Source organism: Felis catus, chromosome C2 (genome assembly GCF_018350175.1).
Source record: "Felis catus isolate Fca126 chromosome C2, F.catus_Fca126_mat1.0, whole genome shotgun sequence".
NCBI classification, from domain to species: Eukaryota; Metazoa; Chordata; class Mammalia; order Carnivora; family Felidae; genus Felis; species Felis catus.
Window position 1 is genome coordinate 59,752,552 of NC_058376.1, and position 18,422 is coordinate 59,770,973.

The 18,422-nt window shown below is 37.3% G+C and overlaps 1 protein-coding gene across 4 annotated transcripts in view; it reads right to left on the minus strand.

The window, feature by feature from the left end:
* CFAP44 (cilia and flagella associated protein 44) overlaps positions 1–18,422 on the minus strand; it is a 149,772-nt gene that overhangs the window by 126,372 nt on the left and 4,978 nt on the right. For 2 of the 4 annotated variants that reach the window (XM_003991635.5, XR_006585066.1), the window contains exons 2-6: positions 15,906–16,010; positions 11,126–11,281; positions 10,433–10,592; positions 6,398–6,560; positions 2,010–2,112 (exon numbers count right to left, since the gene is read on the minus strand). In XM_003991635.5, the coding sequence (XP_003991684.2) occupies positions 2,010–2,112; positions 6,398–6,560; positions 10,433–10,592; positions 11,126–11,281; positions 15,906–16,005 (682 nt within the window). In that variant the 5' untranslated portion in view covers positions 16,006–16,010. Of the gene's footprint in view, positions 1–2,009; positions 2,113–6,397; positions 6,561–10,432; positions 10,593–11,125; positions 11,282–11,770; positions 11,841–15,905; positions 16,011–16,109; positions 16,186–18,422 lie in introns of those variants that run through there. The other 2 variants (XM_019839725.3, XM_023260139.2) reach the window with 2 other exon arrangements.

The window sequence follows — 18,422 nt, forward strand, 5'->3', positions numbered from 1 at the left end:
AGACTAGTCAACATAATACTGAGTGAAAGGGGCAAAGTTGAACTGATAATACCTGACTTCAAAATATACCATACAACTACAGTAATCAAGATAGTGTGACATTGGGGAACGACTAAATAGACAAATGGAACAGAATAGAAAGCCCAAAAATAGACCCAGAGAAATACAGTCAACTGATCTTTGACAAAGGCCTGAAGACAATATAGCAGAGCAAAGACAGTCTCTTCAACAAATGTGCTGGGCCACCTGGACATCCATAGGCAAAAAATAAACAAGCAAACAAATAAATTACTGAAAACATAGGCCTTACATCTTTCACAAAAATTAACTCAAAATGGATCACAGACCTAACTATAAAATGCAAAAAATGTAAAATTCCTAGAAGTTAATGTAAGAGACAACCTAGGTGACCTTGGGTATCATGATGCCATTTTAGATTCCACATGAAAGACATCCATAAAAGAAATCACTAATAACTAAACTTCATTAAAATGAAAACCTACTCTGAGAAGGGCAATGTCAAGAAAATGATACAAGTCACAGACTGGGAGAAAAATTTGCAAAAGCATATGTGATAAAGGACTGTTATGCAAAGTATGCATATCCAAAATATGCAAAGAACTCTTAAAACTCAACAATAAGACATGAACAACTCAATTACAGAAGGGGCCAGAGGCCTTAACATGTAGCCTCACCAAAAATATGCAGATAACACAGAAACATATGGAAAGATGCTCCACATTCTATGTTATCGGGGAAACACAAACTTAAAAAAGGAGGTACCACTACACACCTATTTAGAATGGCCAACATCCAAATCGCTGAGGACACCAAATGCTGATGAGGATGTGGGGCAACTGGAACTCTCATACGTTGCTGGTGGGAAAGCAAAATGGTACAGCCACTCTGGAAGACAGCTTGGCAGTTTCTTACAAGACTAAACGTACTCTTACCATAGAATCTAGTAATTATGCTCTTGGTATTTACCCAAAGTAGTTGAAAATTTATGTTCACACAGCAGCAACCTACACTCAGATGTTTATTGCAGCTTTGTTCACAACCTGCCAAAATTTGGAAACAACTAAGATGCCCCTCAATACACAAATGTACACTGGGGTACATCCAGGCAATGGAATATTTTTCAGCACCAAAAAGAAATGGGCTACCACGCCATGAAAAGCCAGGGAGGAATATTAAATGCATATTACTAACTGAAAGAAGTCAATCTGCGAAGCCTACGTACTGTATGATTCCAACTCTACGACATTCTGGAAAAGGCAAAACTAGGGAGACAATAAAAAGATCAGTGGTGGCCAAGGTGGGGACAGTTATGAATAGGCAGGACACAGAGGAATTTTATGACAGTGAAAATACACTGTATGATATACTGATGCATATACATCATTATACATTTATCTAAACCCATAGAATACACTAGGAGTAAACCCCAAGGGACACTGTAGACTTTGTGTGATTATGATGTGCTAATGTAGACTGATCTTCAGTAAATGATGTACCTGGTGAGTGATGTTGATAATGGGGAAAGCTATGCATGTGTGGGGGAGGAGGGATATGGGAGATCTCTGAACCTTCCCCTTAACTTTACTATAAATCTGAAACTGCTCCAAAAAGCAGTCTTTTTAAAAAACTAACTACTAAAATTAATTATATGGAAAACAAAATTACACGAAAATGGTGGTGATTAATTTTATGTGAGGTTATTTCAATCTGGGTGGGCCTCAATCAGTTGAAAGTCCTTAAAAGTCAAAACTGAAGTTTCCCTGAGGAAGAAGAAATTCTACCTGAACATGTAGCATCAACCCCTGCCCAAGAACGTCCAGCCTGCCAGCCTGCCCTACAAACTTCAGACCTGCCAGCTCCCATAAGTACATGAGGCAAGTCCTTTAAACAAATCTCTCTTCTGTCTCCTCCTAGTTCAGTTTCTCTGGAAGACCCTGAATATCATTAACCTTGAACATGGAATATTTCAAAAGTTGTAGTGGGCTCACCTTGAAGGATTCTGTAGGGCCTCAAAGAAGGATATTCATAAATGATAATCTTTGGGAAAACTCCTTTTTCAGCGACAGTGAAGTAAGTTTTATCAGGATGAACCTATAAAAAGTAAAATCTCACTTAAATAATAAAAGGAAGATTTTCTTATAAATAGCCCTATTAATGCAGTATCTGTGATTTTATCATTTATTAGGATCCACTCCAACAGAAAACTAAAAAAAAAAAAAAAAAAAAAAAAAAATGGGCATCTGATACATACTTGGTAACGGATGTGATTTAAACTAAAGCCTTTACGAATATTCATTTTAAGTTTTGCTTTTGTTAATAAAGTCATCTCTACATCTGCAATTATTTTAACTGCCATCAGGAGAGCTAGAACAGTGGTTCTCAATCATTAGAGTGTGTCGGAACCACAGCGAGGGCTCGTGAAGGCACAGAGGGTAAGCCCTAGCACCGGAGTTCCCGACTCAGTACTTGAGGGCCAGGGGGGCCCCAAAATTTGCATTTACGTCTCTAACAAGTTCCAGGTGATGCTGATGCTGCCGGCTTGGGAATCACTCTTTGAGAACAACCAAGTTAGATGAATTGTTTACCCTGCATAAATAAATCAACCTAAATTTCTGTACAGAAAAACTCATGTTTCCAGAGTAGGTTCCATCTCGGTTTAAAAAATTTCACCTTGGACAAATTTACCACAAATGGATATAAACTTACTAAAAGTGAGAAAGATACTATATTTCCAAGCCAGATGCAGAGGAAAAAAATAGTAAATATTTGTGGATAAACTATTTGCTTAGCATTTCGAATGACAGCCATATGAATTGTGAAGTGTATGTTTATTCTTGTTATTTTTGTTCATTGGTAAGCCAATGTGCAGGAAGAGTAAATGATAGCCTAAAAATAAAAATAGGCTGTTTTGAAAACAAACTATTTAAGACACATATTGTGCTTTATAAAATTCTATTTTCAGGGGTGCCAGGTGGCTCAGTCGATTAAGCATGCAACTCTTGGTTTAGGCTCAAGTCATTATCTCATGGTTTGTGAGTCTGAGCCCTGCATCAGGCTCTGTGCTGACAGTGTGGAGCCTGTTTGGGATTCTCTCTCTCTCTCTCTCTCTCTCTCTCTCTCTCTCCCTCTCTCTCTCCCTCTCTCTGCCCCTCCCCTGCTTGTGTAGTCTCTCTCAAAATAAATAAATAAACAAATAAATAGATTTTAAAAGAATCTTATTTTCACTCACCATTTTGCAACTCCTGATTTTATACCTAGGGGCCAGGAGCTTCCCTTAGAGGATTGCACTCTAAATTCTGGTACCCAAGATAACATTCTTCTCTCCACACATGGGGCCAAAAGACCTATATAAGCTGTCTTCTTACTGACAACTGGTCTTTTATTCTTCCAGTCAAGTAAACACCCATCCCTTCAGCTTGAAACAAGGCTTGGGTTTATAGGATGGACACTCAGTGAGAGAATAACCAACATTTATTGGGTGCTTATTATATGCCAGACACTGTTTAAGCTTTATATAAATTAATCCCCTTAAATTTTACATCAACCTTGTGAGTTCAAATACCATTATCATTCCCATCTTACCAATGGGAAATAGGCACAGAGAGGCTAAGTAACTTGAAGTCATACAGCTGGCAAATGTGAGAGGTAGGATTCAGGCCAGATGTTGGAGCCAAAAAGAAAGTGGAACTAAAAAAACAGTGGCTACTGGGGCACTTGGGTGGCTCAGTTGGTTAAAATGCCGACTCTTGATTTCAGCTCAGGTCATGATCTCACAGTTCATGAATTCAAGCCTTACATCAGACTCTGCACTGACAGCACAGAGCCTGCTTGGGATTCTGTCTCCCTTTCTGCGCCTGCCCCACTCGCTCTTTTTAAAAACAAATCTTTAAAAAAAATAAAAACAGTAGCTACCAAGAACTTAGGGGGAAATGTGTTAAGGTATATGTTTTTCTAGATGCCTATTTATGGGAGAATATTGTATAGGATATGTGGTCGTAGAAATCTGAATGAGAATTCAGGCAAATCTTTTGCTCTTCTGCATCTTGCCTATAGTAAGTGAAAAAGTTTCAGCTCTTTCAGATCAGAAGCTCTGTGGGGTTGAGTTTGGTGTTTTATTTTTAGTGGGGAACTAATAAGGAACTAATTATTAGGAACTAATGAGTCATTTACTTTATACTCAACATACAGATTCACGCTATCTTCTGACAGTTGATATGCCCCCAGAACACATTTCTCACAGATTTCCCATTGCCTTGCGAGAGTGCTTCTCATCCACAATAGATAACTGTTTCAGAAAGAATGAACCGACAAGGCCAGTTGAGGGAAATCCCCACCACTATCCAGGCTTCAACACACTCCGAGAAAAGTCCCTGTGGACATACAACTGCCCAGAGTCCAGGCGGGGATGAGGATTAGGATTAACATTCTTGACCACAATACACCTCTAACTACTGACCTCAGGCCAACTTATTGTATAACAAAATAGAAACTTCAAAACTACTATTGGCCGTAAAGTGATAGAAAAACAAGTGATAGTTCCCCGTTTCTCCGTACTCTGCAGATGATGTGGACCTCAGGGCTCAGGACACCTCAGAGTGGCCCCTGACTGACTTCCCTCCATGGAACCTGTGACCCTAATGCTAGGCCTGTGTTTGCACACAGCTGGTGCCACAGGATGATGTACTTTTATGCCTCTAGTTTTTTGGTTTTTCTGCTTTTTGATATGAGTCCTGTCTCTTTGGGTGGATTTTGAACTCTGAATTCATAGAGGTCACGAACACTTCTTCACTTAAATCCCTGCATGTTCTGAGTTAGTGTTGGACTCACAATGTAGTATAATAAATTCTTGCTGAGGACAGGGGGACTTTACTATTTACACCTGCTATATATACATAGATGATCAAGGAAGACAGAAACATGAGACTCTCCTTCACCCTTCCATCGCACCATTTCCTGTTTCCATAGCCAGTCTAAGTTCTATTTGTGGATCTCTGATTTTCCTTACCTTCTCCATTCCCGTTCATCTTCCTGCTTCGCTTCTCAGAGCAAGAATCTTCCAAACCTCTCCACTCATCTCCACTTCTAATCTAAATATCCTACCAGGTAAGCTACCCTACCATCTAGTCTACTCAAGAGCATTTCCTACTACTCCCTGCTAGCTTGGCCCAGTCTCTCTGTTGGAGCTGCATCAGCCTTTCTGCCAGAAGCCCTCCACCTCCACAGGGTACGGTGATGTCACCCCTGCACCTTCTAGTTCTGAATGGGCTGTTCACACCTGACAGGCAGGGCAAGAGCAGGGCAGACTTCTATTTGGCTCATGATCCTTCTAAAAACCCTTTGAATGTCTGCTACGGAAGCGTAGCTTGTATGAGCCCCAAATCCTGCATATTTCTCCTCCTCTCCGTGTCTCACACAGCCTAATCTGAACAGGTGCCCTCTCATGACTCTAAAGACACCAAGATGTGCTTCTCAGGCTGTTATTGGTGAGATAAGATCTAGGGACTTTTAAGGATCACCTACTTTTAAGGATCAGAGTAAAAAGCAAAAGGTCATCAAGATAAAAGTGCAATCATGGGGCCAATTGCTATTGAGAGGTCAGATAAGATACAGTTAGAAAGGTATTCTTCAGATTTGGCTATTCAGGGCCATTGGTCACTTTAGTAAGGGCAATTTCAGTGCGGTGGTAGGGAAAAAGACAGCAGAAGCTTGGCTTTGAAGGGAAGATCAAAAGTCCATGTAAAGAGAATACATGGTTAGAGAGGAGACTTTTAAGGTGAGAACAAGTTGATTTAGTGTGCTTTAATGCTGAGGATGAAAACCCTAAGGAAGTAGAGGCTGAAGGTACAAGAAAAAAGGTGACTGATGGAGACAGTCACCTGAAGAGGAAGGAAGAGACAGCCTCAAATCACATACAAGTCCTTCTGTCAACTGCTCAAAATTATTGAATGTACAATCTATACTTGATCTCTTAATGTGCAACTATATACTTATATCTTATCTGGCACTTATCTCTATTTATTATTTGAATTATCATCTGTGCCATTCATTTGAGTATTTTTGCAGAATAGCAACATAGCATTAATATGAAAAAACTTCATGACTGTGGGAAGCCACTTACCCTCTTTTAACCCCAGTGTCCTTATCTGCAACATAAGTATTGGTAAAATGATAGTATTATTAACGTGATAGTATGATACTGCACACAGACAATGTCAGTGAATGGAGTGGTTGCAATTGTTGACTTGAAAATGCCTTAGAATTGCATCTCCTGCAATTGTGGCATCCTGCCCATGGTATTGGCATCTAACAGCCTGGCTGGTCCACAGAAGAAACAAACAAAAGGATGGAATTTTTTCCAAAGTCGCTAACAGCGTACCCCAATAACACCAATTCCTCTACCACTGCTACTTCGCAGGTAGATCTGTTCCTTGGTCTTCAAATTCAAAAGGATCAGCTGGTTCCCAGCGATGTACATCACAGTACTGCTGTCCAGAAGTTTTAGGTTGGCCCGCTTTCTACAGTCATAACCAAAGGAATGACTGAGGGAATATTGTTAAGGAAAAGAAGTGACACAAAGTAACCATTCTAGAGACAGGAAAAGCAATGTAATAAATATGTTTTTAAACTCTGTGCCCTTCAATAAAGACTCAGTGTTGAAGTAGTTGCATTTTACTTTGAAACCCAGAGTTTTTTATTTATCACTAATGCAACCTTGCTTTCAAATTACATGAAAATCCTCATACTCTGATTTAGTCAATATTTTAATTTTCCCAGGGAAATCCTGAAAGCAGATTAATTTTATAAAAGTAAAAGTATAAAAAAGGCCTCTTGATGTTGAAAGACCAGCTGTTTAAAATTCTGACATGTTTTGAAATCCTGAAACACCAGTAATATTACATATTGTAATAAATCTACATAAATATAATTGAAATTTAATTCATATGAATTATGAAAATGGACTAAATAGTATATGGTATATAAGTATATATAATAAATATGCTAACATTTCCTTTCTGAGTGCATTAATATGTATAGGTGTATAGATGAGTGTGTGTGTGTGTGTGTGTGTGCATATTAACGCTATACAGTAAATCTGCACTAATTCAAAATAAAGGTTAAAATAATCAAAGTTTTTATAAGACATCTTTTAAATGTACATTGTTCAAATTAATTCAAGTTCAAGTTCAAATTAATATAACCTAAGATATAAATGTAATAAGTAAGTTAAATGAGGTTAATCTATCAAAACATTATAGTTTGCAAAAGAAACATATTACATAGTATATCTTAAGTGGATGGTTTCTTATTTTCTAAGAGTTCACTGTTGAACACAAAAGTTAAAGGATCATTGGAGAAATCTTTATTTCTTGCCCTTGTTTAAAAAAAATAAATTCTCATTTTAGAGGATTATTTTTTATTTGTAAGTGAATATTTTTAGAGAAAAAACTATGTAGAATTATTAACAAGAATATATAGAATGTAAAAAAGGAGAAAATTTTAATTAATGCAATTTGAATTGTGAGGTTTATACAAACTATTAACCAACTATACATAACTATACCTACCTCATTGCCTAAGAGTTAAATTGAAAAAGAGACAGAATATTTCAGGGCTTTTTTATCTGTTCAAGAAAAAAGAATTTTATCAACTCACTAAAGACACGAACACCTAAAATTAATTTTTATATATAATTTCTGGGTGACTCAGTCAATTAAGCATCCAGCTCTCAGTTTCAGCTCAGGTCATGATCTCACAGTTTGTGGGTTTGAGCCCCATGTCAGGCTCCACACTGGCAGGGAGGAGAACCTGCTTGAGATTCTGTCTCTCTCTCTCTGCTCCTCTCCTGTTCATGCTGTCTCTTTCTCTAAAAAAATAAATAAGCAAACAAACAAACTTAAAACTTAAAAAAAAAAGAAATGCAAATGAACATGTGATCCAAAGATCTTGATGAAGCTATTCAGACCTCATGGGTACTGAGGCCTCCTTACAAATAAAGAATGGGATCCACATGCTCCTTATTTTCCTGGTATGGGCAGGAAGTTTCACCTACCTTCCTTTTCCCTTTCCCCAAACTGCTGCTCTCACCTTTCTTTCCTCCTCTTCCTTCCTCTTTTCCCAGTGCCAGTGTAACACTTGGAGGGCTAATAGTGTGTCGATAACTGAGAGTAGAAATGGGCTACCATCTCTTCACTGTCTTGGGTGACAGTTGGGAATCAGGCATGTGATCACTTATCTGGTATTAACATCTCTAATTTCAGGGTAGAGTAGGACTCCCTTTGACCTGCTGCTGTTCTGATCAAAGGCCCTTTCAAATGCAGAATGGGTGAGACTGTAACTTCCCAAACTCTCCCCCTCCAAATTACAACCTGCTTCTTCTCATAGCTCATCTCTACTTCCTAGAATGCCTAGTGCAGTGTCTTGAGCCTATGAGGCATTCAATAAACATTTCTTGGATGCATTAATTAATGAATTAATTAATGTATAACTAGAGTCTGATCCTTCCCTTTTAACCCCAAACGACAGCGGATCCCCTAACCAGAGCTTTTAAGATGTCAAACTGTGTTCTGCTATACCTTCAACTCCTTTCTGCTTTATCCCATCCTGTCTTCTGGTTTGCATTTTCTTAACTTCCTATCTGAGACCCAGGGCCTTCACTGTCTGTTCATGAGCATCTAGGACCCTCACTTTAAAATCGTGTTTAAATACATCTTGTTTAAATTATGCTATGGTTTAGGTAATATGTAATACATGACACATTTCTTGACTTATAAGACACTGAACTTTGAAACTGAAGTTGACTCAATTGAATTAATAAAGTATAAAGGATTGTGTAGGGGGTACATGACAGCTAACTTCTCCTTGGAGCTTCTCACAAGAAATAGAGATCATATTTGTTCCAACCCTGGAGAGTAGAACTGTCTAATGCAAGATGTTCCAGAGAGGCAGCTTTTGATTCAAGGCCTGCAAGAGCTAATAATGTGAGCTATCCAGAATTTGTGACTTCCTTGGCTTTGAAAGTGTTCATGAAACGTCTATAGCAGATACAGCCACTCATCCAGCATCAGTAGAGGTAATTCATATATCGAGTCAAAAGTCAAGGTCACTCTGACTCTATTATCTGGAATCGCAGCATATCTCTCTAATACAGAGACCCCTGTATCCTGGAGCAACAAGTCTCCAGTGTTGGGGGCTGGGAGAAGGCAACACAATCAAAAGTACTTGGTAAACTTTTTCAGACTACATGTGCCCAAGTCCCTCTACACACAGAAACGATGCAGTTGGTCCAGAAAAGGTATCAGAACATGTGTATTTCAGGAAAATCTTCCAGGTGACTGCTAAACCACCTCATTTGAAACAAATAGGCTAGAAAGAAGGCAACAGCATAACTTCTATCAGCAACTTGTCCAAAGGTGACATATACAAAAGAAGTCCTCAAAAGAGAAAATTCCAGGTTATTAGTGAATTAGTATAAGGTGAATTAGTTCTAGTTACACCTGGGATTGAAACAGAAGCTATAATAACATGTTCTATTTTTATATGAAAAGCAAAACTGAGTCAGTGAGTACACCACCCTCCTCTTTAAGCACACTTTTATAAGAGGCCAGTCAGTGTTTCAGGCCATGTGGTCATCTGAAGGCAGGCATACCAAACTGCTAGCCAAGAGCATTAATGGAAATATTTTCCTAACCACCTTACAAACCTAACATCATACAGTGACAGCAAACCCTAAATCCCCTTGTTAATCATCCCCACCTTTACAATTCTTCATGAACTCTTATTCTCCAGACCAATTAAAGTGTGTTATTTTGTGCCCTATTTCCTCAGGGTTGTCTTCTCTGATACTCATCTGATAAATAATGTGTAAGTACTAATGTCTGACAATTGGATCAGTGTTTTAAGAAATCAATGATTTTAACTTGGTAGGCATTGAGAAAGGGATGCCAGCCTGGTAGAGGATGTAAACCAGGATAAGAGGCCTTTTGATCTCCTTTACATCATGTCTCATAAGAGAACAGCCAGAAAAGTATCATTTCTCTTTATGGTTACTTAGCATCAACAAAAGGTTAGTTTAAATTAAGGTCCCGTATTTCTATCTCAGCTTCTCTAAGGGACAAGCTTCTTAGAATTACGTAAGACAGGGATCGGCAAACTTTTTCTATAAAGGGCCAGATAGTAAATATTCTAGGCTTTGTGGGCCAGGTGACTTCTGTTATAACTACTTAATTCTGCCCTTGTAGTGTGATGGCAGCCACAGATAAAATGAAAATGAGTGAGAATTGCTGTGTTCCAATAAAACTTTATTTAGGAAAATAGACCGGAGGCCAGATTTGGTCCATGGGCTACAGTTTGCCGATCCCTGACCTAAGAAGTTGAAATCCAAAAATTATACATATATAACTGGAGTGGATACACAAGTGTGAGAAGATCCAGTGGTATGTTCGAATCCGGAGTCACAAAAGGCATCGAAATCAGCTCTGCATAATCATAGAAGAAGTTTTCTGATATTTTCTTCTTAACTTCCTCCTCTGCCCTTTCTGAGTCTGGAGCTGGGGTTTCCACATACCGAGACTCTAAAAAAATAAAATATTTTAACTAAAAAGAGCATCTGGTGAGTCCTAAAATTGTATTTCACAAAGACAGGAGGAATATACCTACCCCGCAATACTCTAGCAGTACTACAAGTGGCTGAACATGGGATGCTACCCACCAGTGAGCATGGGAAGAGGAACCAACATGGCTCTGTGCTTGGGAGGAAGAGAAATCAACAAAGGGTGAATGCTAAACTCTGGTCATGGTTTTGCAGTCTCAAACAGCAACTCCCAATCAGTTCCAAGGGAGAGTTATAATTCACTAATCTGGGGTAGAGCACTCCTGAGATCATCCTACCCCCAGAAAACCAAGTATGAGAGTCCTATATGTGATCCTCAGAAATGTAATCTACAGCTCCAGAGATGCTACCCTATTAGAATATGTTCCAAGCTCTTACTTTTATCACTGAAAAATATCCTGAAAATTTTTATTTCTATGGATTTATAACTGTTCATTTTGGGAAATTTGTCTTTAAAACAGTGACAATTACTGATAGGAAACTAATAACACTTACCTCCAATGCTCTCCACATAGTCATCTTGAAATGAACTTGAACTTCCTTCCAATTGTTCCATAGAATAATCATCATCGCCTAAACGTGATTCTCTGCCTTCGGTAAATGTTTCTTCTGTGGCATCTTCTAAAAATTTGTAATCCTCTTTCATAGCAGCTATTAAAAGTAATTTGTTTTAATAATTTCTAAATCTTGAATTCAACATTTCCTTATTTCCAAAGTAGCTCATATATTCTGATCACAACAGAAGTAAATTAAAAATAAACTGTGATAAGATCTGGAAAACCTACAAATATTTGGAAATCAAACATTTAAAAATAATGTGTGGATCAAGGAGAAACCAACAAAGAAATTTAAAAATATTTTAAATTAAATATTTTAAAGTGATAATTAAAATATAACATATCCAAATTTGTGGGATGCAGCTAAGGCTATGGTTAGAGGGAAATTTATAGTTTTTGTACATATAAGAAAAGAAGAAAAGTCAAAACTCAGACCTCAAGAATCTAGAAAAAGCAAAAAAGAAAATAGAAGTCATAGAAATAATAAAAATAAAAGCAAGAATCAACCAAATAAAAGGCAAGCAAACAATAGAGAAAATTAGCAAAACCAAAATCATTCTATTACCAAATGGAGAAACTCTACCTCTTGTTGAGTATGGGAAGAGTCAACTTCAATCTCTCTACTTAGTGGACAACCCGGAAACTGGTTCACTCTGCATGAGAATTCCAAAGGGTAAGAAGTTGCTCATATTTTAGCAAGCCTGAGAACAGGGTCAGGTCTCCAGGCAAAAAAAAAAAAAAAAAAAGCGTGCATGGGGAGCTATCACGAATGTAGCCAAACCAGAAGAGATACCTCTTCTCACAGGACCAAGAAAGAGGGTTTCAGGATACCAGCAAATTACTTCAGGTTATCATTTGGGATACTAAGAACCACAATATATGAACTAATTTATGAGCTGAGTGCAAGGTCAGGCCACACTTGATAGGCCATCCCCTGTAAGGATCTGACATAGAAGGGAAGATCCTGAGGCAGTGCTAGACAAAGGGTCATTATTATTAAATCCATCCATCTAGGAAAATGCTGCAAAGGACTGGACACCAAAAGGTAGACAATCCTGGGTCAGAAATTAGGGAGTGGAGAAAAGTGGAAATGGAAAATCAAGAAAGAAGCAGACTAACAGTTTTGAAGACAGTGATATAACCATGTTTTTTGGAAAGATAATTATAGTGGTGGTATGGAGAGAGACTTGAACAGAAAGGCTTGAGTCCAAGCAAGAGGAGATAAACACCTCAAATAAAACATGATATGGAGAAATTATGGATTTACCAGATGTGTCTCAGATACATTGAAATAGTGTAATGTCAATTTTGTGAATGAATTGATTTCCCCAGGACCTGGTCTCCTCTAGTTGAATAATCAAAATTATATTTCTGAAACTATATTTAGGATTAGAGCTACAAAAGTCAAGACTCCCCTATGACACCTAACACCATGATGCCCTGTCAGAAAGAGCAAGCCATTTTTTAAAAATTCTTTTACACAATTCCTCACATTTTATTCTATTTTTTTTTAGTATAGTTGACATACAGTGTTACATTAGTTTCAGGTGTACAACAAAGTGATTCAACAATTTTATATATTATGCTCATCACAAATATAGCTACCATCTGTGACCATACAATGCCATTACAATATCATTGACTGTATTCCTTATGCTATGCCTTTTGTGACTTATTCCTGTGACTTATTCATTCCAAAACTGAAAGCCTGTATCTCCCACTCCCCTTCACCCATTTTGCCCATTCCCCACCCACTTCCCTTCTGGCAACCATCAGTTTGTTCTCAATATTTATAGGTCTGATTCTGCTTTTTATTTATTCATTTACTTTCTGGTTTCATAATGGACCTTACTGGGAAAAGTTAGTGTTAAAAACATTCAAATTCATAAGATTTAAATAAGACATTAAATTATACCTTGTAGCTATAGTAATCATATGATCACCTGATTCTTCTTTTTGTTTATTCATTTGTTTTCTTTTTAGATTTCACATATAAATGAAACCATATGATCTTTGTTTTTCTCTAACTTATTTCATTTGGCATTATACCCCCTAGGTCCATCCATGTTGTTGTAAATGGCAAGATCTCATCTTTTTATGACTAATATTCCAGTGTGTGTGTGTGTGTGTGTGTGTGTGTGTGTGTGTGTGTATCACATCTTCTCTATCTATTCCTCTATCAATGGACACTTGGGTTGCTTCCATATCTTGGCTATTGTAAATGATTCTGCAATAAACATAGGCATGCATAGATCTTTTCAAATTAGTATTTTTGGTTTCTTTGGGTAAATACCCAGTAGTAGAATTATTGGATCATAAGTATTTCAATTCTTAATTTTTGAGAATCTCCGTGGAGAGAATCTCCATAGTGTTTTCCACAGTAGCTATACCAATTTATGTTTCTACCAACAGTGCACAAGTCTTCCTTTTTCTCCACATCCTTGGCAACACTTGTTTCTTATCTTTTTGCATCTAGCCATTCTGACAGGTGTGAGGAGCTATCTCGTTGTGGTTTTGATTTGCATTTCCTTCGTGATGAGTGATATTGAGCATCTTTTCATGTATCTGTTGGCTATCCGTATACCTTCTTTGGAAAAATATTCAGGTCTTCAGGTTGTTTTGGGGTTTTTTTTTGTGTTAAGTTGTAAAGTTCTTTATATATTTCAGAAATTAACCCTTTATTGGATATATCATTTGCAAATATCTTCTCCCATTCAGTGGGTTGCCTTTTGATTTTCTTGATGGTGTCCTTTGCTCTGCAAAAGTTTTTTATTTTGATACAGTCCCAATAGTTTATTTTTGCTTTTGTCTCCCTTGCCTTAGGAGACATACCTAGAAAAACGTTGCCATGGCTGATGTCAAAGAAATTACTGTCTCTATTTTCTTTTGGGAGTTTTATTGTTTGAGGTCTCACATTTAGGTCTTTAGTCCATTTTGAGTTCATTTTTTTGTATGGTGTAAGAAAGTGAAAGTGGTATAGTTTCCTTCTTTTGCATGTAGCTGGCCAGTTTTCCTGGCACCATTTGTTGAAAAGACTGTTTTCCCCATTGTCTATCCTTGCTGCCCTTATCACAGATTAATTGACCATAAAAGCATGGGTTTATATCTGGTCTCTATTCTGTTCCATTAATCTATGTGTTTAGTTTGGTGGCAGTAACATACTGTTTTGATTACTGTAGTATATCTTGAAATCTGGAATTGTGATACCTCCAGCTTTCTTCTTTTCAAGATTGATTTGACTATTCAAGGTCTTTTGTGGTTCCTTACAAATTTTAGTATTTTTTGTTCTAGTTCTGTGAAAAATGCTGTTGGTATTTTGATAGCAATTGCATTGAATCTATAAAGTGTTTTGGATAATGTAGACATTTAAACAATATTAATTCTTTCAATCCAAGAGTCTGGCATATCTTTCCTTTTGTTGGGGTTTTCTTCAATTTCTTTCATCAATGTTTTATACTTATCAAAGTACAGGTCTTTTACCTTCTTGGTTAAGTTTATTCCTAGGTATTTTATTCTTTTTGGTGTAATTGTAAATGGGACTATTTTCTTAATTTCTCTACTATTTTATTATTAGTGTATAGAAACACAATTGATTTCTGGGTATTAATTTTTCATCCTGCCACTTTACTGAATTCATTTTTTACTTCTAAAAGTTTTTTTGTGAAATCTTTAGGGCTTTCTATGTATAGTATCATGTTATCTGCAAATAGTGACCATTTGAGTTCTTCCTTACCAATATAGATGTCTCTTATTTCTTTTTCTTGTATGATTTCTGTGGCTAGGACTTCCAGTACTATGTTGAATAAAAGAGGTGAGAGTGGACATCCTCATCCTGTTCCTGATCTTACAGGAAAAGCTCTCAGTTTTTCACCATCGAATATGATGTTAGCCATGGATTTTTTTCATACATGGCCTCTATTATGTGGAGGTATGTTCTCTCTAAGCCCAGTTTGTTGAAAGATGTTGGATTCTGGATGTCAAATGCTTTCTTGCATCTATTAAGGTATTCATATGATTTTCATCCTTCATTTTGTTAATATGATGTATCACGTTAATTGATTTGCAAATATTGAATCATCCTTACATCCTGAGAATAAATCCCACTTGATCCTGGTGAATGATTCTTCTAAGGGATTACTGAATGTGGTTTGCTAATATTTTGTTGAGGATTTTCACGTCTAGTTTCATCAGGGAAACTGGTCTGCAGTTTTCTTCTTCTGTAATGTCTTTGTCTGGTTTTGGTATCAGGGTATTTCTGTTTTATTTGCAGTATATGATATTCTTCTACATATGTTATCCAGTTTAATCCTCAAACAACTCACAATTATCATCTTAATGGGTGAGAAAATTGAGGCTCAAAGAGGTAAAATAATTTATTCCAGATCAAGTGTCTCTAAGTGGTAGACCCAGGCCTCAAACCTAAAGTCCAGCTCTTTCTACTATACTGTATTAGAAAAGTTCAGTAAAGACTCACAGGAGAGAGCAAGACCAGATTTGCAGAGAGATCATTATCAACACAGAGATGATAGTAACTTCTATGTGTCAGGCTCTGGAGATTAAATGGTTAAAACACAGTCTCTGCCCTCTTAAAGAACTTAGAATTTAACAATAGAACGAAACAAGTAAACCATTTCTGTTGTATAAACTTAAAAACTCTTTAAAAATGGTTTTACCTAAATTTAGTAAAAGCCTAAGGGTATATTATAATCTTTACTTACATCTTGATGCAGATTTAGAGGAGCTCCGAGACTGCCTTCCATCACTCTTTGATCCATCTACTTTCCCCCCATCAGTGTCCTGATCACCTGGTTCCTTCATTTCCCCTGTAAGCACAAAATTGAGACAAAGAAAGAGACACAGCTATAAAATAAAAGTCCTTTACAGATATTTCTCACCTAACAAATTCCACAAGCACCAAATACCATGTGTGTTGATCACTATGCATGCACAGTATCTGAGATGACTTCACCAGCAGGATGGAGAGCAGCCAGCAGAGACCTGCAGAATGGCAGAATATAGTCAGCTAGTCCCTCTCTCTAGGCAAACTTACCATGGTTCCCTCTGGTTTTTCAGAAGTCCACAGTGAAATGTCACGCCAGTCCATGTTTCCTCAGAATATTCCATCATTAAAGTTAAACCTCTGCCACCTGTTTTTTGTTTTTTGTTTTTTGTTTTTTTGGCTCATCCCTCCATTTCCTCTTCCCATCATTTAATCCCCCTGGTGTTACTAATTAATTTCAATTAAAAAACATTTGTTCAGGGCACCTGCTATGTATCAAGTCTTACAGTAGGCACTAAATTACAGTACTGAACTAGAGATGTGATTCCTAACTTTGTGGAACTTGTTGTTTAGAAAGAAAGATAGTAAATGAGCAATTAAAATGCAATCAGTGCTACAAAAAGGAAAGAATAGGGTCCTGGAGGCATGCCTAGCCAGATGATTAAATCATGTCCTGGGGTTAAGGAAGAGGTGGTGAGTAAAGGTTGACCAGGCATAGATTGGAAAGAGTGTTTTAGGCAGGGGGAAGGTCAGAGAGAGGGTTGTGTCTGTGAAGGGCTGAAAGCAATCTGTTGTAGAGTGGGAGAGTGAAATGGACGGTGAGGAGGAAGTCAGTAGCAGATTGTAGAACTATCTCTAAGCTTTTGCTAAGAAGTTTAGAACTTATTTCTATAGCAACTGAAAGCCACCTTAAGGTTTTAAGGAGGGGAGTGGCAAAGCAGGTTTTCCCTGTGCTCTCTCAGTTGCACTTCCTTACGTCTTTGAAAGCAACTGCTCTATCTTCCTTCTAAGGTCTTCGCTTCTCCACACTAAACATCACATATTTCCTCAACATTCTGTTATGGCATGGCTGGCAGCTCTATTTGAATCAGATTTTGTGGTTCATTTCAGGTTTGAATCTCAGTTTTGCCATATTACTAGCTAATAATCCTTTACGTTAATTCCTCAATTGTAAATGGAAACAAAGAAGAAACAACTTACAAGGCTTCCAAGGCTGCTATGAAAATTAACTGAACTAGTGCATCTTTATCCCTTCCTGGTCTCTGAAAAAAGACTGGATGCCCAGAGCAGATAGGATACACACCACATGGTCAGCTGAGAGTGCAGTATGAACCCCACCTCTCTTCCTTTGGACCTTGGGGGTCATTCCATCTGTTTTCGGCAGTGACATCATAATGATGCCCTGTCTTGATTTGGGGGACAATAGAGCAGGGTCTAAATGTTTTCCTTAAAAGCTATTATCAAGAAAGATAGGTCTTAAAATGACACTTATGTTATTAAATTTTGTGTTTAGTACTTTGGAGCCATTTTTCTGGGTTATTAAGATGATGTTTTACTTTTCAAAAAGTGTGTCTGTGTGTTCCTTTTTTTTGTTGTTTAAGTTGTTCTCCCTTTCTTCTTTCTTCTTTCTTCCTTCTTCCCTTTCTTCCTTCCTTCCTCTCACCTGATTGTGAAACACATGCCTACTGGGGTTGGGAGGTGTGTAGGAATCAAATGATAGAAACATTTTACATAGCAGGATCTTTAAAATCCAAATTCAATGATCCAGTGAATTTCCCTTCCCTTCCAGATTGGATATGCAGACTGCTTTCTACATTTATACAAGTTGATTATTTGAAAATAAATATTTAATTATAATAAAGAATTTTTAAAAATTGATATGGCAAGGTCATATTGGTTATTGCAGCTTGGTTGCAGATTATCATACACCTTGAGTAAATTTCTTTAGGTAGTAGCTACAAACATACCTAAATGCCATTTTCTCCCTCCATTTCAAGGTCCTTCATAATGTAAATCAATTCAATTCTTAAAACTACTGAGCACATTTATATGCAAATGGTATTCTGGTCACTGCGGAGGATACAAAAATGAGCAATATAGAGCCCTTGACCTTAAATACTTTACAATCTAAGAAAAAGAAGTTGACAATTCTCTTTTATGACAGTCTTCAAATACACTTCTCTAAACCACTGCTCCAGATCCGAGGCTGACTAGAAAGAGGATGGTCTGAAAGTCCTGAATGAAGGCTGACTATAGCTAAAGATATCCTTGATAAAAAAATAAAAAAACAACATTTAAATTATTTCAATGAAAATAAACTATCCTCTAAGTTGCCATGTGATGCAGGCTCCAAATAACTGGAGCAAAGCAGTCATTGGGTTTGCTGACAAAAGTAAACTGATATTCTATTGTTGCTAGTCAATTAAGAACCAAAAGACAACTTTTAATTTCAATA